Source organism: Jaculus jaculus, chromosome 14 (genome assembly GCF_020740685.1).
Source record: "Jaculus jaculus isolate mJacJac1 chromosome 14, mJacJac1.mat.Y.cur, whole genome shotgun sequence".
In the NCBI taxonomy this organism is placed as follows: domain Eukaryota; kingdom Metazoa; phylum Chordata; class Mammalia; order Rodentia; family Dipodidae; genus Jaculus; species Jaculus jaculus.
This window is the reverse complement of record NC_059115.1, coordinates 59,011,380-59,032,505: the sequence shown is the minus strand read 5'-3', so window position 1 is coordinate 59,032,505 and position 21,126 is coordinate 59,011,380. Positions and strand designations below refer to the sequence as shown.

General features: G+C 45.6%; 1 protein-coding gene across 1 annotated transcript; it reads left to right on the top strand.

Moving 5' to 3' along the window:
* Positions 1-1,891: 1,891 nt before the first annotated feature.
* Positions 1,892-17,668, top strand: Mrps36 (mitochondrial ribosomal protein S36). Its single transcript, XM_045134241.1, has 4 exons — positions 1,892-2,018; positions 12,646-12,709; positions 13,874-14,058; positions 17,407-17,668. The coding sequence occupies exons 1-4, from the start codon at positions 1,977-1,979 to the stop codon at positions 17,422-17,424; spliced, it is 309 nt and encodes a 102-aa protein (XP_044990176.1). The 5' UTR covers positions 1,892-1,976; the 3' UTR covers positions 17,425-17,668.
* Positions 17,669-21,126: the final 3,458 nt, after the last annotated feature.

Below are 21,126 nucleotides of genomic sequence, written 5' to 3'. Positions count from 1 at the left end.
CCACCAAAAAAAAAGGGAAAAAATCTTATCATGACATTTTGGAATCAGCTGCAATCAGATGATTAAATCAGCAACCCCCTGAGCTTCAGAATGTGATCTTCACGTCTGCTTGCTTTGACAATGGCCAGTTTTTCCCCTTGTTTCTCTCTCTCTTTTTTTAGTAGCATCTCACTCTAGCTCAGGCTGACCTGGAATTCACCATGTAGTCTCAGAGTGGCCTCACAATCACTGTGATCCTCCTACCACTGCTTCCCCGAGTGAGTGCTGGGATTAAAGGTGTCGTCCACCACGTCTGGCCTGTTCCCTTGTTTCTCTTAACAGCACCTTGGCAAACACAGCCACTACTTTTTTTAAAATTTTTTTTAATTTTTATTAACATTTTCCATGATTATAAAAAAAATCCCATGGTAATTCCCTCCCTCCCCCCTGACACTTTCCCCTTTGAAATTCCATACTCCATCATATTACCTCCCCATCTCAATCATTGTACTTACATATATACAATATCAACCAATTAAGTACCCTCCTCCCTTCTTCTCTCTTCCTTTTATGTCTCCTTTTTAACTTACTGACAGCCACTACTTTTAACTACAGCACACCCTAGTGAAGAAGAAACAGGAGCAAGATAGCTTTTTAAAATTATTTATTTATTTATTTATTTTGGTTTTGCGAGGTAGGGTCTTACTCTAGCTCAGGCTAAACTGGGATTGACTACTATGTAGTCAGGGTGGCCTTGAACTCATGGCGATCCTCCTACTTCTGCCTCCCGAAAGTTTCTTTTCTTTTTAAAAAGTGTTTTAGGGCTGGAGGGATGGCTTAGCAGTTAAGGCATTTGCCTGCAAAGCCAAAGACCCAGGTTCAATTCCCTAGGACCCACGTTAGATGCACAAGAGGGCTCACACGTCTGGATTTTATCTGCAGTTGCTAGAGGCCCTGGAGCATCTATTTTCTCTCTCCCTCTCTCTCTGTCAAATAAATAAAAAAAATTAAAGAAAAAAATAAAAAATATATATTTTTTATTTACTTATTTGAGGGCTGGAAAAATGGCTTGGCGGTTAGGGCACCTGACTCCAAAGCCTAAAGACCAAAGATGAATTCCTCAGCATCCGCGTAATCCAGATGCACAAGGTGGTGCATGCATCTGGAGTTTGTTTGCAGTGGCTAGGGGCCTGGCTTAGGAATCACTAATCTTGATTACTCTAATGTTTACAGTAGCTGAAGGATATATTACAGAATTACACTAGGTGATCAAAACATGTTATAATAATGGCGCTGGGAAGATGGCTTGAGGTTAAAGACACTTACTTGCAAAGCCAGCTGATCTAGGTTCCCCCGTGCTCTTTTAGAGTCAGATGCACAAGGTGACACATGCTTCTGGAGTTTGTTTATAATAGCAGGAGGCCCTGGCATGCCCATATTCTTTCTGCCACACACAAAATAATTGTGTGTGTGTCTGGTTTTGTTTTTCGAGGTAGAGTTGCACTCTAGCCCAGGCTGACCTGGAATTCACTATGTAGTCTCAGGGTGGCCTTGAACTCACGGCGATCCTCCTACCTCTGCCTCCTGAGTGCTGGGATTAAAGGCGTGCGCCACCACGTCCGGCTAAAAGCACACCCTTTGGAAAAGTTGTAGTGATGTAAGGGTCAGTGAATATACACTTGCAATATATACTTGCAAACACAGAGAGGTATAAGAGAGAGGCAGACAGAAACTGGTTACCTGAGAGGGAAACAGTCCTAGATAAACCCTCCTGTTTGGTGAGCCAATCGATGCAGGGCCAGCACCGCGCAAAAGGCGATGGGAAACACCGGGACCCGAGGCCTGGAGGGAGGAGGGGCGGGGCCAGGCGCCGAGGGGCGGGGCCAGTCTCGTCTCGCTCCGCCCCGTGACGTCACGCACAGGCTCCGCCCCCCGGCTGCCCACTCCCGAAAGCTCGCCTGCGCCCGGGCCCCGGAAGCTGCCCCTTCTCGGGGGTCATGATGGGCAGCAAGATGGCGTCCGCCACCAGGGTGGTTCAGGTAAAGAGTCCCTTGCTCTTCCGCCCTTGGGTGGCAGGGCCCGCGCAGGGGTGGCGACAAGGGCGAGGAGGAAAGACGATGGCCGACGGTGCGGGGTGACCGCGGCCCGGGTCAGAGGCCAGCGCGGGCTTGGGGAGGGGGGTGTGTGTGCCTGTGAGGGGGGCCTTGAGCTCTGCGCATCGGGGGATGAGCCGGCGGCTGGGGCTGCGGGTTCGAGCCCAGCCGCGGGAGTGCGGCGCGGCGCTAGTTTCGGGGGGGTGGTCTCTGTAGCCCTCCTGCAGACGCACCTCCTGAGCCTCCGGAGGCTGAGTGTCCTCCAGCACCCTGGCCAATCACATTCTGACACTGTCTGTGATGTCCTCGCTCAGCCAATCCGGAGGAAGACAGTAGAGGGGGGGTGGGGGGGTAGCCAGTCCTGGCGCTGCCCGGGTGTCCCTTCAAGGACTTGGGAATGGCGGGGTTACTGGCCCCTCGGGCTGCCTCCTCGCCTAGAAGCCAGACCCAGCCTCTCCCAGCGTCTTGAGTTGAATGCTAATACATGCTTTGGTGTTGGTTTGCCAGTCCCTTCCCTTGTGTTTAGGTAGGCGCCCACAGTAGCATTGTTAATCTACCCATCAACTACTAGCTCCTGGTGCCTTTCTCCAGCTGTACTGGCTCTAGCGGAAACAGACTTGTGTGATTGGTTATATAGTCTTCTATAAATTCTGAAAGTGTATTATTTATTGTTTAACTTTTGCTCTCTTCTTTCCTTCCTTCCTTCCTTCCTTCCTTCCTTCCTTCCTTCCTTCCTTCCTTCCTTCCTCCCTTCCTCCCTTCCTCCCTTCCTCCCTTCTTTCCTTTCTTCCTTCTTCCTTCCTTGTGTGTGTGTGTTTTGTTTTTCGAGGTAGGGTTTCACTCTAGCTCACGCTGACCTGGAATTCACTATGTAGTCTCAGGCTGGCCTCAAACTCACGGCGATCCTCCTACCTCTGCCCCCCAAGTGCTGGGATTAAAGGCATTCACCACCGGGCCCAGCTAACTTTTGCTTTTTTGCATGTATTCGTGTTCCTATATATGTAAGTGCACATGCATGTGGAGGTCAGAGGTCGATTTGGGGGTGTCTCCCTCAATCATTCTTCACCTCATTTTTTGGGGGGACATCTCTCACTGAACGCAGAACTCACTGATTGGGTTAGACTAGCCAGCAAGTCAAGTCTCCAGTATGGTGGTGCTTAGCTTTTATGTGGGTGCTAGGGATCTGAAATTGGGTTCTCATGACAGTCTCTTTACTGACTATGCCATCAACCCAGCCCCTCCTTTTACTTTTTTTAAAAATTTTTTTTGTTTATTTTTATTTATTTGAAAGTGACAGAGAAAGAGGCAGAGAGAGAGAGAGAGAGAGAGAGAGAGAATGGCGCACCAGGGCCTCCAGCCACTGTAAACGAACTCCAGACGTGTGCGCCCCCTTGTGCATCTGGCTAATGTGGGTCCTGGGGAATTGAGAATTGAGCCTTGAACCGGGGTCCTTAGGCTTCACAGGCAAGCGCTTAACCGCTAAGCCATCTCTCCAGCCCTCCTTTTACTTTTTTTATTATTATTAGAGACAGAGAGATGGGTGGGGGGTACAGCGAGTGAGAATGGGCACACCAGGCCCTCTAGGCACTGCAGACAAACTCCAGATGCATGTGCCACCATGTGCATTTGGCTTATGTGGGACCTGGAGAATTGAGGAGGGAAGGAGGGAGAAAATGGGTGCAAACTCCAGATGCATGCTGGCTTATGTGGGTTATGGGGAGTCAAACCTGGGTCCTTAGGTTTCTCAGGCAAGTGCCTTAACCGCTTAGCCATCTCTTCAGCCCGCCTTTTCACTTTTTTTGAGGCAGAGTCTCACTCTGGCACAGGCTGACCTGGAGCTCACTCTGTAGCCCCAGGCTGTTCAACTCACAAGAATCCTGCTAACTAGTCTCTCAGGTACAGGATTGTAAGTATGATCAGTATACCCAGCGTTATCTTTTTCTTTTTTTTTTGTTATCTTTTTCTTATCTGCTTATTTATCTGCCTGTTTATTTAATTTTGGACACTTTTATATGTGCACACAGTGCATTTAAAAAATATTTTGGGGAAGCCAGGTGTGATGGTACATGCCCTTAATCCCAGCACAGCACTCGGGAGTCAGAGTTTGGAGGATCACCGTGAGTTCAAGGCCACTCTGAGACTACAGCGTGAATTCCAAGTCAGCTTGAGCTAGAGTGAGACCCTACCTCAGGGAAAGAAAAAAAATTATATATATATTTTTTTTGGGGGGTGGGGAGCAGGCATGGTAGTGCATGCCATTAATCCTAGCACTTGGGAGGCAGAGGTAGGAGCCTGTGACACGGGCCTGGAATGAATTACAGGTCAGCCTGGGCTAGAATGAAAGCCTAACTGGAAAATAAAAATTTATTCGTTTGAGGTGTATGGGCACGCCAGGGCTTTTTGCCACTGTAAACAAACTTGAGATGCATGCACCATTGTGTGCATTTGGCTTTACTTGGGTCCCGGGGTATTGAACCCAGTCTGCAGGCTTTGCAAGAAAATACCTTTAACCACTGAGCTTTCTCTTCAGCCCCTATCTTTCTCTTTAAAAAAAAAATTATTTGTGTGTGCATGTGTATAAGTCAGAGTCCTTGGTTTTCCCTCTTTTCCCACCTTCTTGTAAAAATCAATTTATTTATGTATTTAAGTGTGTATGTGTGCACCAGACGCCTATGCTTCTCTTTGCATCCAGGTTGCATGGTGGCTTGGGAGTTGAACTCGGACAGGCAGGCCAAGCACTTTTAACTTCTGAGCCATCTTTCCAGCCCCTTTCCACTTTCCTTCCCCCCCCCCCCCGAATGTTTTATTTGCTGGGTTTGGTGGTGCACACCTTTAATCCCAAGCACTTGGGAGACAGAGGTAGGAGGACCTCTATGGATTCGAGGCCACCCTGAGACTGCATAATGAATTCCAGGTCAGCCTGGGCTAGAGGGAGACCCTACCTCGAAAAACCAAAAATGTATTTATTTATTTATTTGAAAGTAGAGAGAGACAGAGTGAGAATGAGTGTGTGGGCATGCCAGTGCCTCGAGCCACTGTAAATGAACACCAGATGCATGCACCACTTTATGTACCTGGCTTATGTGGGTACCGGGGAATTGAACCCAGATTGTTAGGCTTTGCAGGTCAGTCAGTGCCTCAACCACTGAGCTATGTCTCCAGCCCCGACTTTCTTTTTGGGATAGGGTCTCTCATCATTTTTCCACTGCATGTGTGCCAGTCTGGCTGGCTTGTAAGCTTCTGGATTCTCCTGGCTCAGCCTCCCATTGCCGCATTGGGATGACAGGCATGTGGGTCCCTTGGCATCTGGCCGAAGACTTGAGCTCAAGCAGGCAGGAGAATCTGAAGCTTTTGGATGTTTTCATTCTGGCAGTTCCTTTGTGGCACAGAAGACCCTGTCTCAAAGAAGGTGGAGCACTAACACCGTGGGTTGTCCTCTGACCTCCACATGAGACACTAAGGCACACATACATGGAGGGGGACGGAAGGAAGATTGTTGTTGTTGTTTGTTTTTTCAAGTTAGGGTCCTGCTCTAGCCTAGGCTGACCTGGAACTTAACTGTGTCGTCTCGAGGTGGCTTCAAACTCATGGCGATCCTCCTACCTCTGCCCCCCGAGTGCTGGGATTGAAGGAGTGCGCCACCACGCCCGGCAAGATTTTGTTTTCTAAGTGGTAGGCCAAGCTAGAGAGATGTCTCAACAGTTTGGAGCTCTTGCCACTTAAGCATGAAGGCCTTTTGGCTAGACACCAACATTTTCAACTTCCCAGACCCCTAGTTTAAAAAAAAACAAAAAACACCTGGGTGTGGCCACACATGCAGTCTGTAACCCACTGGAGCCTGATGATAGACGGCCGGTCCAGGTTGAGGAAAAGTGCGTGATAAGAGGACACAGAACACTCTCCTCCGGCTTCTGCACACTGACGCCTTGGGCACGTGCATCTGCATACACCACACGTATATTCAACGTACACACACACACACATGCATAAAAAATAAAGTAGTAGATCAGAGCCAGACATAGTGTCACACACATGTAACCCCAGCCTGGGTGGTGGAGGCAGGAGGATTAGGAGTTCAAGACCAGCTTACGCTACATAGCTGTAGCTAGCCCCTATCTCAAGGAAACAAAAACAAAATAACAAATCAAGAATGTAGTTTGGGGCCTGGCTTAGTGGTAAAGGTGCTTCTCTGCAAAGCCAAAGGACACAGGTTCGATTCCCCAGGACTCACGTAAGCCAGATGCACAAGGTGGTGTATGCATCTGGAGTTTGTTTGCAGCAGCTAAAAGGCTCTGATGCACTGATTCTGTCTCTCAGATAGAATTAAAATGAATATAGTTTGGGGGCTGGAGAGATTGCTTAGTGGTTAAAGCACTTGCTTGCAAAGTCTGAAGGCCTGGGTTCAATTCCCCAGCATCCATGTAAAGCCAGATGCACAAAATGGTGCGTGCATCTGGAGTTCATTTGTAGTGGCAAGAGGCCCTTGCATGCCCATACTCACTCCCCCCACCCTCAAGTAAATAAAAAAAATTTTTTTAAAGAATAAGTTTTGGGATAGAGAGAGAGTTCCGCTGTTAAGGGCACTTGCTTGAAAGGCTGAATAGCCTGGGTTTGGTTCCCCAGTACCAGACTCACAGAGAAGTAGCACATGCATCTGGAGTTCATTTGCAATGGCAAGAGGAGGCCCTGGTGTGTTCAGGCTCCACCCCACCCCCCATAGTAGGTAATAAATAAAAATTTACAAACAAAAAGGAATACAGCAGCTGGGTGTAGTGGTGCATACCTTTAATCCCAGCAGTCGGAGGCAGAGGTAGGAGGATGTCTATGAATTGGAGGTCACCCTGAGACTACACAGTGAATTCCTGGTCAGCCTGGGCACCGTACCTTGAAAAAAAAGAAAAAGAAAAAAGAAAGAGAGAGAGAGAGGGAGGGAGGGAGGGAGAGAGAGAGAGAGAGAGAGAGAGAGAGAGAGAGAGAGGGAGAGAAAGAAAGAAAGAAAGAAAGAAAGAAAGAAAGAAAGAAAGAAAGAAAGAAAGAAAGAAAGAAAACAAAAGGACAAAAACAACAAAAAACCAAGGGAAAAACTGGGTATAATAGCTCATGTCTGCAATTCTGCCCAGCACTTGGAAGGCAGAGACAGGAATATTACAAAGAGTTGAAGGCCAACTCCAGGTGAAGTCAAGGCGAGAATTAGACGTTTTTATTTGTGTGTGTGTGTATCTGTCTGTCTGTCTTTTATATATGTGTGTATTTTTGGAAGCAGGGTCTCTAGTCTAGGCTGACCTGTTACTCTAGCCAGATTGGCCCCAAATTCACTGCAATCTTCCTACCTGAGCCTCCCAAATGCTAGGATTACTGCCCAAAGCCACCATGCCTGGCTCTGTACATATTCACAGCTAACTTAAGTATATCCTTGCAGAGCCCAGAATCCTCAGGCTATTCACATTTCTTCCGTCTCCAATCTGCTCATCTGGATTCTGTCATCCAATTAGCTCTAAATACTTTGCTTAGAAGATCCAAAGCTGAACCTCCTCGTTACCAGAAGGAAACTTTAAAAAGTCCCTGCCCGCCCCCCTCCCCCCGCCCCATCTAAGGTCTCACTCTAGCTTAGGCTGACCTAGAATTCACTCTGTAGTCTCAGGGTGGCCTTGAACTCATAGCAGTCCTCCTACCTTTGCCTACCGAGTGCTGGGATTAAGCTGAGCACTATCTTGCCAGGCTAAAAAAATTTAATTAGTTTATTTATTTGACAGGAGGAGGGAGAGGGAGAGAGATTGGGCCTCCAGCCACTGCAAACAAACTCTAGATGTATGCGCCACCTTGTGCATTTGCCTAATGTGGGTTCTGAGGAATGGAACCTGGGTCCTTAGGCTTTGCAGGCAAATGTCTTAACTGCTAACCCTCCAGCCCTAAAGTTTTTTTTTTTTTTTCTTTTTGGTTTTTTGAGGTAGGGTCTCACTCTAGCCCAGGCTGACCTGGAATTCACTATGGAGTCTCAGGGTGGCCTCGAACTCACGACGATCCTCCTACATCTGCCTCCTGAGTGCTGGGAGTAAAGGCGTGCGCCACCACGCCTGGCTCCTAAAGTTTTTTTTAAAGAATATCTTGCTTTGCAGGAAAGTGCTTTTACTAACCTCTTCCTCTTCCCAACCAATCATTTTACTTTCATGTCTTTGTTTTTTATTCTTAGTAGCCGTGCGTGCGCGCATGGTGTGCGTGCATGTGTGCGTGTTTATTTTGCAAGCAGAGAGAGATAGGAGAGACAGAGAGAATGGATGCATCAGGGCCTCCAGCAGCTATCAACGAACTCCAGATGCATGTACTACTTTGTGCATCTGGTTTTATGTGAGTCCTGGGGAATCAAACTCAGGTACTTGGGCAATGCAGGCAAAAACCTTAACCACTGGCCATCTCTCCAGCCTCCGGTGTGTTTAATTAAGAGTTGCTTATAGAAATACAGGTGAGGAGCTGTACTCTGGATCTAGGCTACTTACCAGTGACTATACCACTGAAGAAAATGTTAGTCCTTTCCCTAGCAACCATTAATTACCTAGATCCTTATAAACCCTTCCTACTATACTATCTTCATTTTAAAATACTACTTATTTTATTTGAGAAAGAAAGCATGGGGGGGCTGGGGCTCCTCCCTCTGTAAACCAACTCCAGATGTGTGTACCACTTGGTGCAGCTGGCTTTATGTGAGGACTGGGGAATTGAACGCAGGCCGACAGGCTTGTCAAGCAAGCACCTTTAACCACTGGGCCATCTCCCAGCCCTCCTCGATTTTTTAAAAAGATGGGGTCACAGCTGGGAGTGGTAGCACATGCCTTTAATCCCAGAGAGAAGAGGTAAGAGGATCCCTGTGAGTTTGAGCCCACCCTGAGATTACGTAGTGAATTCCAGTTCAGCCTGGGCTAGAGTGACACCCTACCTCAAAAAAAAAAAAAAAAAAAAAGAAAAGATAGGCTCTCATATATCCCAGACCAGCCTCAAATTTGCAATGTAGCCAAGAATAGACTTGATCTCCTCAACTCCCAAGTGCTGGGATTATAGGCACGCACCACCACTCTGCTGTATTCTTTTATTTGGGGGGGGGGTTGGGTTTTGAGGTAGGGTCTCACTCTAGCTCAGGCTGACCTGGGAGATTCACTATGTAGTCTCAGGGTGGCCTTAAACTCACGGTGATCCTTCTACCTCTGCCTCCTGAGTGCTGGGATTAAAGGCGTGCACCACCACACCTGGCTGCTGTTGTTTTTCTCTAGGTAAGGCCTGACTCTGTTGAAGTCAGGTTCTCATTGCTGGTAGAAATCACCCTATCAAGAACAGCTTTTGGGGAAAAAAAAAAACACAAAAAACAAAAAACGAGGGTTTATTTTGGCTTACAGACTTGTGGGGAAGCTCTGTGATGACAGAGGGAAATTATGGCAAGAACAGAGGGTGGACAAAAGCAAAAGGAGAGTGTGCCACACACTGGCAAAGGGAAACTGACTATAATACCCATACACCCACCCCCAACAATACACTGCCTCCAGGAGGCATTAATTCCCAAATCTACATCAGCTGGGAACCTAGCATTTAGAACACCCAAGCTTATGGGAGACACCTGAATCAAACCACCACAGACTAACCCAAGCTAACATAGAACTCACTCTGGAGCCCAGGCTGGCCTCAAATTCATGGTGACCCTCCAAACTCAGCCTCTCAGTTATGGGAATTATAGGTATGAGCCACCTCAGATGTACTTTTTTGTTTTGTTGTTTGGTATTTTGAGGTAGGGTCTCACTCTAGTCCAGGCTGACCTGGAGTTTACCGTGTAGTCTAAGGGTGGCCTTGAACTCGTGTCACTCCTCCTACCTCTGCCTCTTAAGTGCTGGGATTAAAGGTGTGTGCCACCACACCTGGCAGATGTACTTTTAAAAAATTATTTATTTATTTTTTTGATTTTCAAGATAGGGTCTCACTCTAGCCCAGGTGTACCTGGAATTCATTATGTAGTCTCAGGGTGGCCTTGACTCATCCTCTGTCTCCTACCTCTGCCTCCCGAATGCTGGGATTAAAGGTGTGCACCACCATGTCCAGCCAGATGTACTTAAAAAAAATTACATATATTTGAGAAAAAAGAGAAGCAGGTAGAATGGGTATGCCAGGGCCTCTAGCCACAGCAAACGAATACCAGATGAGTGTACTACCTTGTGCATCTGGTTTTACATGGGTCCTGGGGAATAGAACCTGGGTCCTTTGGCTTTGTAGGCAAGTGCCTTAACTGCTAAGCCATCCCTCCACCATCTTTGTTGTTTGCTTGTTTGTTTTGAGGTAGGGTTTTACTCTAGCTCAGGCTGACCTGGAATTCACTAGGTATTCTCTGGGTGGCCTCGAACTCACAATGATCCTCCTACCTCTGCCTCCTGAGTTCTGGGATTAAAGGCGTGTGCCACCACACCCAGCTTCCACTCCATTTTTAAAAATATATTTCATTTATTTGGCAGAGAGAGAGAATGGGCTGCCAGGGCCTTTAGCCACTGCAAACAAATTCCAGATGCATATGCTCTCTTGTGCATCTTGCTTACATGGGTACTGAGGAATTGAACTTGGGTTCTTAGGCCTCACAGGCAAACACATTAACTGCTAAGCCATCTCTCCATGAGAACTTGGAACTCACCATGTAGTCTCAGGGCTGCCTCAAACTCACAGCAGTCCTCCTACCTCTGCCTCCTGAGTGCTGGGATTAAAGTCCTGTGCCATCACGCCCGGCTTAGTCTCTCCTTGAGATTCTCTAGGGTTCGTTTAAGTTCCTCTGAGGCTGGGGACATGGCCTGTGGATAAAGTGCCTGTGTTCAAATTCCCAGAAAGCAAGTAAAAGCCAGGCTCTGTGGTATGTATGCATAATCCTCCAACAGGTGAAAGTTGTCCTCTGACTTCCACACACACCTAAAAAGAAAAAAAAAAAAAAAGAGTTTTTCTATAGCTGGAATTTCAAGGATAAAAATATCTGTTAGAAAAACATTGTAATTGGGCCCAGCAGCACACACCTTTAATCCCAGTACTCGGGAGGCAGAGATAAGACGATCACTGTTAGTTCGAGACCAGCCTGGGACTACAGAGTGAGGTCCTGGTCAGCCTTGGCTAGAATGAGACTCTACCTCAAAACAAACAAACAAACAAAATCTAAAAAAGTACGTTTTTATGGGTAAAAACCTAAAAGTAATATTTTTTAACTATTTTATTTATAAGCATATGGCTATGCCAGGGCCTCCTGCCACTGCAAGTGAACTCCAGCTGCATGGGCCACTTATGTTGGTACTGGGGAATTGAACCCAGGTTGTTAGGCTTTGTCGACAAGCACCTTAACTTCTGAGCTATCTCTTCAGCCCTAAAGATAATATTTTATGTAGACTTGAAAGTTATTGATGGAATTTTCTTTATATTTATCTTCATTTCTTTTAGTTTTTTTGTTTGTGTATTTGTTTTTTAGTTTTTACATAAATCGTGGTACATTTGTAGACAGAGTGTGTGTGTGTATGCGCGTGTGTGTGCGCTCTTGCATACATGACCCACATGTGGAGGTCAGCGGACAGCCGGGGCATGTTGGTCCGCACCCTTCTACCTTGTTTGAGATGGGGTCTCTCTCATTTGCTGCGGCAAATGTCAGACTAGCTGATCTGTGAGCTTCAGGACTCTTCTCACCCCGCCTCCCATTGCTGTAGGCTCACTGGGATTACAGAAGTGTGCGTAACTTGCATTTAGCTTTATGTAGGCTCTGGGGGTTCAAACTCTGGGGGAGGAGTCACTCTTGCATAGCAAGCACTTTTTCTTTTCCAAGGTAGGGTTTCACTCTAGCCCAGGCTGACCTGGAATTCACTATGTAGTCTCAAGGTGGCCTTCAACTCACAGCCATCTTCCTACCTCTGCCTCCTGAGTGCTGGGATTAAAGGCCTGCGCCACCACGCCCAGCTGCAAACACTTATTTGTAATAGCAAGCACTTTTAACCACTGAGCCATCCCTCTAACCCAGGACAAGTGGTTTTTAATTACCTAGCTTTCCTTAGGATTGTTTGTTCTTTGTCCTATTCTAAATCGTTAACTAGGATCATAGTGGGTGCTCACCCTCAAAACAAATCAGGAGAGCTGTAGAGAGGCTTAGTGGTTAAGGCACTTGCCCGCTAAGCCTAAGAACCCAGGTTCGATTCCCCAGTACCCATGTAAACCAGATGCGCAAGGTGGCGCGTGCATCTGGAGTTCGTTTGCAACGGCTGGAGGCCCAGGCACACCCATTCTCTCTATTTGCCTCTGTCTGTCTTTCTCCCTCTCTCTCAAGTAAATAAAATATTTTTTGAAAAGTTGAAAATTTCCGGTTCTATACCAGTCTGTAAGACATGCAGCACAGGGCCATGTCCTGTCCTCCTCACTGGCTTGCTTGCAGTCAGTGAAAGTGCAGTAAGGTCCTGTGGTTGACAGAACAGTTACAAATAACTAATTTCAAGTTGTTACCAAGTAATTTATTTTAACAAAGGTTTTTATGACAGTTAGTAGATTGTTGCTTTTGTACTTAATGAGTGGTTTCTTTTTCCTTTAGGTAGTAAAGCCACATGCTCCACTGATAAGGTTCCCTAACAGAAGAGACAATCCTAAACTTAGTGGTAAGTTGTATTTAATTAAAAAAAAAAGAAAAAGGCTGGGCATGGTGGCATACACCTTTAATCCCAGCACTCAGGAGGCAGAGGTAGAAGGATGGCTGTGAGTTCAAGGCCACCCTGTGACTACTTAGTGAATCCAGGTCAGCCTGGATGAGAGTGGAAAAAAAAAACAAGAAAGAAAGAAAAAGAAAAAGCCAGGCATGGTGGTGCACACCTTTAGTTCCAGCACTCGGGAGGCAGAGATAGAACAATTGCTATAAGTTTGAGGCCACCCTGAGACTACATAGTTATTTCCAGGTCAGCCTGCACCACAGTGAGACCCTACCTTGAAAAACAAAACAAAACAAAAACATAAAAAGGAAAAGAAAACAGATTAACCCTTTCTTGTCCATGTTTTTAAAATGTAGTGACTTAGGGCTGGAGAGATGGCTTAGCGATTAGGGCACTTGCATGCAATGCCAAATTCTCCAGGACCCACGTAAGCCAGCTGCACAAGGTGGCACATATATCTGGAGTTTGTTTGTAGTGGCTGGAAGCCCTGGCACGCCTATTCTCTCTCTCCCATTTTCCCTCTCTCAAATAAATAAATAAAAATAAAATACTAAAATGTAGTGACTTAGCAGTGGATGGCTGAATTTTTAGTGATACTGAGGTTTTAAATTTTTTTTTTTTTTTTTTTTTTCGAGGTAAGGTCCCACTCTAGCCCAGGCTGACCTGGAATTCACTATGGAGTCTCAGGGTGTCCTCGAACTCACAGCAATCCTCCTACCTCTGCCTCCCAAGTGCTGGGATTAAAGGCGTGCGCCACCACGCCCAGCTTAAATTTTTTTTTCTATTTATTTATTTTGTAAATGGTGAGTGACAGAGAGAATGGACACACCTGGGCCTGCCTCTAGCTGCTGCAAATGAACTCTAAATACATGTGCCACTTTGTGCACCTGGCTTTTACGTGGGTACTGGGGAATTGAACTCAGGTCGTTAGGTTTTGCAGTCAAGTGCCTTTAACTGCTGAGCCATCTCTCCAGCCCAATACTAAGTTTTATTAGCATTATGAATTAATTAATTAATTTATTTCTAAAGGTTTGAAGGGGACGCCAGAGTCTCTGTCCCTATAAAACACTAAAATAATTTCTCTGATATTTTATTTGTTTTGCTTTTCCATTTCAGCCTCAGAAGCTATGAGATCAGCAGGGCTCCCGCCCCACTCTATAATCACACAGCATTCTAAAGGAGGTAAAGCCCCAGGTTTGCTGATGCATCAGGGTCCACCAGACACTGCAGACATAATCAAAACCTTACCTCAGAAATACAGAAGGAAACTCATCTCTCAAGAAGAAATGGAATTTATCCAAGTATGTCGCTCTTTATCACGATTGTGCAAAGTGCCATAACATTTTGGCTTTGGAAATTCATTTGAGTTACATGTTCTTATTGTCTTGTCAAGTGTGGTCATAGCTAAGAGGGAGATGGAGAGGTAGGCCGGGGTCGTGAGACACAGACTACCATCAAGGCCTCGGCAAACGCGCATGACGCTATATGAAGGAATAAAACCACATCACATTATGTACAAGTATGAAGATCAGCAGTCCCACAGCACAAAATCCACACATACGGAAGGGCTGGGAGCCGGTGCAGCAGATAAAATGCTCGCCATGCGAACATGAGACCCTGAGTCGGGATTGCCAGCACACAGGTTAAAAGCCTGGTGCAAGCGTGCCCGCCTGTAATCCCAGTGCTGGGGAGTGGGGTTGCTGACGAGCTAGTCAAGCCAAATCCCTGAGGGCCAAGCTCAGTGACATACCCTGTTTCAAAAGATAAGGCAGAAGCTGGGCTTGGTAGCACAAGCATTTAATCCCAGGATTCGGGAGGTAGCGGTAGGAAGATTGCTGTGAGTTCAAGGCTAGCCTGGGGACTACATAGAGAGAGACCCTACCTCAAAAAAAAAAAAAAAGAAGTGGAAAGTGGTTGAGGAAGACAACCATGGCTTCCACATGTACACACACACATGTGCCTCCATACATACAAATATACATACATGGCATGCATACCACACATATACGTGCATGCGTGCACGCACACACGTCCTCAGATTTTCAGACTGTCAAGAGCTTCTGAGGTCAAGAAATTAAAAGATAATTGATGTCTGTCAATCTTACGTCCCTTCTAGATCTGCACTTGTAACAACATAATCTCATAGCCCAAAAACTATGAACAATCTGAAATGGGGTTATGTGTGTGTGTTGTTTTGCTTGTTTATTTGAGAGAGAGTGAGAAAGAATGGGCAGAGCTTTCACCCACTGCAAATGAACTCCAGACACATGTGCCACCTCGAGTGTTCTGTCTTATGTGGATCCTGGGGAATTGAATCAGGGTCCTTTGGCTTTGCAGGCAAGTGCCTTAACCCCTAATCCATCTCTTCAGCTGTGTGTGTTGGGGGGAGGGTTTTTTGGTTTTTTTGTTTTTCAAGGTAGGGTCTCACTCTAGCCCAGACTGATCTGGAATTCACTCTGTATTCTCAGGGTGGCCTCGAACTCATCATGATCCCCACGCCCAGCACTGTGTGTTTTTTTAAGTATGAAAGATTTATTGTGAGAGGGAAGAAAAAAACCTGTTTGTGTTTTTTTGTTGTTGTTGTTTTTGTTTTAAATATTTTTATTTACTTATTTGCAAGCAGAGAGATGAAATGGGCATGCCAGGGCCTGTAGCCATTGCAAATGAACTCCAGATGTATGTGTCACTTTGGCTCTGGCTTTATGTAAGTACTAGAAAATCAAACCGTATCATCAGGCTTCGTAGGCAAGTGCCTTAACCACTAAGCCATCTCCCCAGCACCCACCCCTTTTTTTTGAGGTAAGGTCTCCCTGTAGCCAGGCTGACCTGGAATTCACTGTGTAGTCTCAAGGTGGTTTTGAACTCACGACGATCCTCCTACCTCTGGGATTAAAGGTGTACACCACCACACCTGGTTTTTGTTTTTTTTTTTCCTTTTGTTGTTATTTTTGAGTAAGGTCTTAATTTAGGCCAAGATGACCTGGAAATCTATAGCTCTAGGCTGGCCTTGATCTCAGTGATCCTCCTACCTCTGTCTCCCTAGTGCTGGCTGAAAACTTTCTTTTTGTTTACTTTTGAAGCAGGGACTCACCTCTAGACCAGGATGACCTGGAGCTCACTCTGTAGTTTAGGCTACTCTCCAATCTTTTTGTTTTAATTATTATTTATTATTTATATATTATATTTATTATTGTTTTATTATTATTATTATTTGTTTTGTTTTCCGAGCTAGGGTCTCACACTAGCCCAGGCTGACCTGGAATTCACTCTGTGTTTCAGGGTGGCCTCAAACTCACAGCAATCCTCCTACCTCTGCCTCCCGAGTGCTGGGATTAAAGGCGTGCGCCACCACGCCTGGATTATCAATTATTTTCTAAAAAATGTGGCCAGTTGCCGGCGTGGTGGCGCACACCTTTGCCTTTAATCCCAGCACTCAGAAGGCAGAGGTAGGAGGATCACCAAGAGTTGGAGGCCACCCTGAGACTACACAATGAATTCCAGGTCAGCCTGAGCTAGAGTGAGACCCTAGCTGGAAAAACAAAACAAACAAAAATTTAAAAATAAAACAAAATGTAAAGAGGGGTTTCTTTAGCTTTCCACAAGCATGAGGATCTGAAACTGCCTGAATTCAATTCCCTGGCATCCATGTAAACAGCTGGACATGGCCATACATGTCTGTCTGTAATCCCAATCCTGTGGGGAACAGAGACCAGAGTCTCTGGGGCTAGTGAAAACTGCAGCTTCATGTTCAAAGAGAGACTCTGTCCAGGAAATACATAGATGAACAATAGAAGGACATCTAGGGCTGGAGAGATGGCTTAGTGGTTAAGCGCTTGCCTGTGAAGCCTAAGGACCCCAGTTTGAGGCTCGGTTCCCCAGGACCCACATTAGCCAGATGCACAGGGGGCGCACGTGTCTGGAGTTCATTTGCAGTGGCTGGAGGCCCTGGCGCGCCCATTCTCTCTATATATCTGCCTTTCTTTCTCTGTGTCTGTCACTCTCAAATAAATAAATAAAAATAAACATCCAGTATTCTCTGTCCTCAGGATGGGCCACATTACAAAAGAATGTAAAGAGGGCTGGGGTGTAATTCAGATGACCAAGGGCTTGCATAGTGTGCAAAAACCCTGGGTTCAAGCCCCAGCACTATATGTTTGAGTGTGGTAGCATACTTCTGAAACGCAGCACTCGGGAGGTAGATATATAGGATCGCCGTGGGTTCAAGGACACCCTGAGACTACATAGTTAATTCCAGGTCAGCCTGGGCCAGAGTGAGACCCTACCTCAAAAAAAAAAAAAAAACCCAAAACAAATAAACAGAAAATGTTCAAGATCATTCTTATGTACATAGTTTGTGGCCAGCCTAGGACACATGAGAGCCTATTTCAAGGAAAAGTGAATAAAACTCAGCGGGTGTGGTGGCTCGCCCTTGTAATCCCAGATTTCAGGAAGTTGAGATAAAGTAGGAGGATTGCCACAAGTTTGAGGCCAGTCTGGGCTACATAGTAAGTTTCTAGTCCAACCTGGTCTGTTAATGCAATATTGTCTCAAAAATACAAAAGATCATCTGTTTATTTTTGTAAAGTTGTATGATGGTCTTGAAAAAAATTTCCTGTCATTTTAATTCATTGCTTTGTTTTCATTTTCAGCGTGGAGGTCCAGAATGATCCTTGTGGCTGCTGTTTGTCATCAGACAAAAGAATTATCTTTGCAATAAAGGACTTCCAAAAACACAAATGAAAAATTGTATATTAAGCAACCTTAATAAATAAATATTCTGCACATAAAAAGGAAATATAGAAACTTGAAGTGGATACTTGTATCACCTAATTTCTGTAACATGGTTGGCCTCTCCACAAGCTCACTTTATGTCCTTTGTACTTATTAAAGTTTGCACTTTCAAATGTTAAACTATTACTGTTGATTATCAAACACTACCATTGATGAGATACTGAAAACACGCAGTAGACAGTAACAGATTTCACGTGGATTCACTCTTGTTTCTGTGTAGACATAAGAGAATTTATCAGACAGAATTACTGCTGTATGGACTTGATTTTCCAGAAATTACAGGAGGATCGTTGAAACATTTGTGATTCCTGAAGTTAGTGCAGTGTAACCAGTTCAGCAAGCATATCCTATTTTAAAATGTGTTTAGGGGCTAGAGAGATGGTTTAATGGTTAAGGCATTTGCCTGCAAAGCCAAAGGATCCCGTTTCAACTCTCCAGGACCCATATAAGCCAGATGCACGAAGTGGTGCATGCGTCTGCAGTTCATTAGCAGTGACTGGAGGCCCTGGTGTGCCCATTCATTCTCTCTCGCTCTCTCAAATAAATAAAGTTTAAAAAAAAAAAATTTAAGAATGTGTTCAGGAATCTGGGCATGGTGGTGCACACTTTTAATCCCAGCACTTGGGAGGCGGAGGTAGGACTGCTGTGAGTTCGAGGCCACCCTGAGACTACATAGTTGCAGGTTAGCCTAGGCTAGAGCTAGACCCTACCTCAAAAAAAAAAAAAATTATGGAAGTTGTCAATAAAAAGTTTAAGCTAGGTGTGGTGGTGCATGCCTTTAATCCCAGCACTTAGGAGGCAGAGGTAGGAGGATCACTATGAGTTCAAGGCCAACCTGGGACTATATATAGTGAGTTCCAGGTCAGCCTGGGCTAGAGTAAGAACCTACCTCAATAACCAAAACAAGAAGAAAAAGAAGCCATTCCTAATAGGGTGGTTCATGAGCAATGAATATGTTTTTTTTTTTAAATATTTTTGTCCAGTTGCTGGTTTATCTTTTTCTCTTTCTTTCTTTCTTTCTTTCTTTCTTTCTTTCTTTCTTTCTTTCTTTCTTTCTTCTTTTTTTTTTGTTCCCTCCTCTAAGGTAAGGTCTCCTTCTAGCACAGGCTGACCGGGAATTCACTGTGGAGTCTCAGGCTGGCTTCCAACTCACGGTGATCCTCCTACCTCTGCTTCCTGAGAGTTGGATTAAAGGTGTGCGCCACCACCATGCCTGGCAAGATCTATATTCTTCTTTTTTTCTTTTTTCTCTATTTTTTTTTGGTTTTTTCAAGGCAGGGTCTTGCTCTAGCCCCCAGGCAGTCCTCCTAGCGCTGCTTCCCAGGTGCTGGGATTAAAGGAGCGCCAAGATCGAGCTTCTTGCTCTGCTTTCCTTGGCTCTGCTTGGCACTCCTGTCTCTGCTTCCCACCTCCTCGGTGTCAGATCACTGAGGCCTGACCTGCCTTCTGGCTGTTTTAAAATGTGGGTCCTGAGGGTCTAATTCGGGTGCCTCCAGCTTGAGCTTTATGCACTGGGCATCTTCCCTGCCCCATCTTTTTTCTAATTAAAGAATTTTAAGCCAGGCATGTGGCACATGCCTTTAATCCCAGCACTCGGGATTAACTCAGCCCAATTTTTTATGTTTGTTTATTTGAGAGAGGGAAGGAGGCAGAAAGAATGAATGGGCGCACCAGGGCTTTCAACCACTACAAATGAACTCCAGATGCATGTGCCATCTTGTGCATCTGGCTTATGTGGGTACTGGGGAATTGAACAGAGGTCCCCTGGCTTTGCAGGCAAGCGCCTCAACTGCTAAACCATGTTTCCTGCCCCCCGGCCCATTTTTAATTTTTGTTTTTAATTTTTAAAATGTTTGAGAGTGAGAGCAAGAGACAGAAGAGAGAGAGAATTGGCACACCATGGCTTCAGCCACAGCAATCAAGAAGCTTGCACCATATAGTGGGCATGTGCGACCTTGTGTTTGCCTTACCTGTGCATTGAGCTAACATGGGATCTGGAGAGTCTTCAGGCTTTACAGGCAAGCACCTTAACTGCTAAGCCATCTCTCCAGCCCCAGCCCAACTTTTTAAACATTTTTCTTTTTTTTGGAATTCACTATAGTCTTAGGGTGGCCTTGAATTCATGGCGGCCCTCCCACCTTTGCCTCTGGAGTGCTGAGATTAAAGACGTGCACCACCATGCCTGGCTTAAAAATCTTTTTAAAAATATTTCTGTGTACCCATGTGTTTGTGTGTTCCAGGGTCTTGACGTTGCAAACAAATGCTTGTGCCATTTGGTATCTGCCTTTTACATAGGTGGTTGGGAATTTAACCTGGGTTAACAGGCTTTGCAAATAAGTGTCTTTAACAGCTGAGCTAGCTCTCCAGTCCAAAAGAGAATGTAATACAGATTTAAAAAAAAATAATAATTGGGCTGGAGAGATGGCTTAGCGGTTAAGCGCTTGCCTGTGAAGCCTAAGGACCCCGGTTCGAGGCTCGATTCCCCAGGTCCCACGTTAACCAGATGCACAAGCGGGCGCACGCGTCTGGAGTTTGTTTGCAGTGGCTGGAAGCCCTGGCACGCCCATTCTCTCTCTCTCCCTCTGTCTTTCTCTGTGTGTCTGTCGCTCTCAAATAAATAAATAAATAAATTTTTAAAAAATTAATTTATTTGTGTGTGTGAGGGAGGAGAAAAAGCAGATAAGAGAAAATGGACACACCAGGACCGCTAGGGGCTGCAAAAAGTCCAGACATGTGTGCCACCTTGTGCATCTGGCTTACATGTGTCCTAGGGAATCAAACCTGGGTATTTAGGCTTCACCAGAAAGGACCTTAACTGCTGAGCCATCTTTCCAGGGCTGTACTGCAAATTGTCAGTTCAAGAGTTAAGAGGGGTGCTCAGGAAGGTGAGACACACCCAAGAGTGTATGTGTGGGCTTCTCACAGAAGAGTTGCACTGTAGTGTCTTTACAAAAGGATTATAGGGTTTGGGTGATTTTTTTGAAGTAATTTTCATCAAAATTGGGTTGATCAGGTCTTTTTTTGGTTTTTCGAGGTAGGGTCTCACTGTAATCCAGGCTGACCTGGAATTCACTCTGTAGTATCAGGGTGGCCTGGAACTCTCCTGATCCTCCTACCTCTGCCTCCTGGGTGTGAAAGATCTTTAAATGAAATCATAGTGGTGTATTTGGTTGGATCACAATTAATAAAACTCTAGACATTGTTAACAAAGATGATAAACTTTTATGAGATTCCCAAATACTACATAGGAGAGAAATGAGGCCTGACACAAGGTCACATGCATTCAGTCCTTAAGCCTGGTTAATTGGTATTTTAACATAAACCTATGTATAAAGGGAGTACACACACACACAAACACTATTTTATTTGTTTTTTTTCGAGGTAGGGTCTCTTTCTAGCCCAGGCTGACCTGGAATTCACTGTGTAGTCTCAGGGTGGCCTCGAACTCACAGCGACCCTCCTACCTCCGCCTCCCAAGTGCTGGGATTAAAGGTGTGCGCCACCACACCTAGCACGCCCTGTTTCTTGATACACCTCTCTGTAGTTTTGGGGAGGGAAGATTTGCTCTGGAGAGAAAA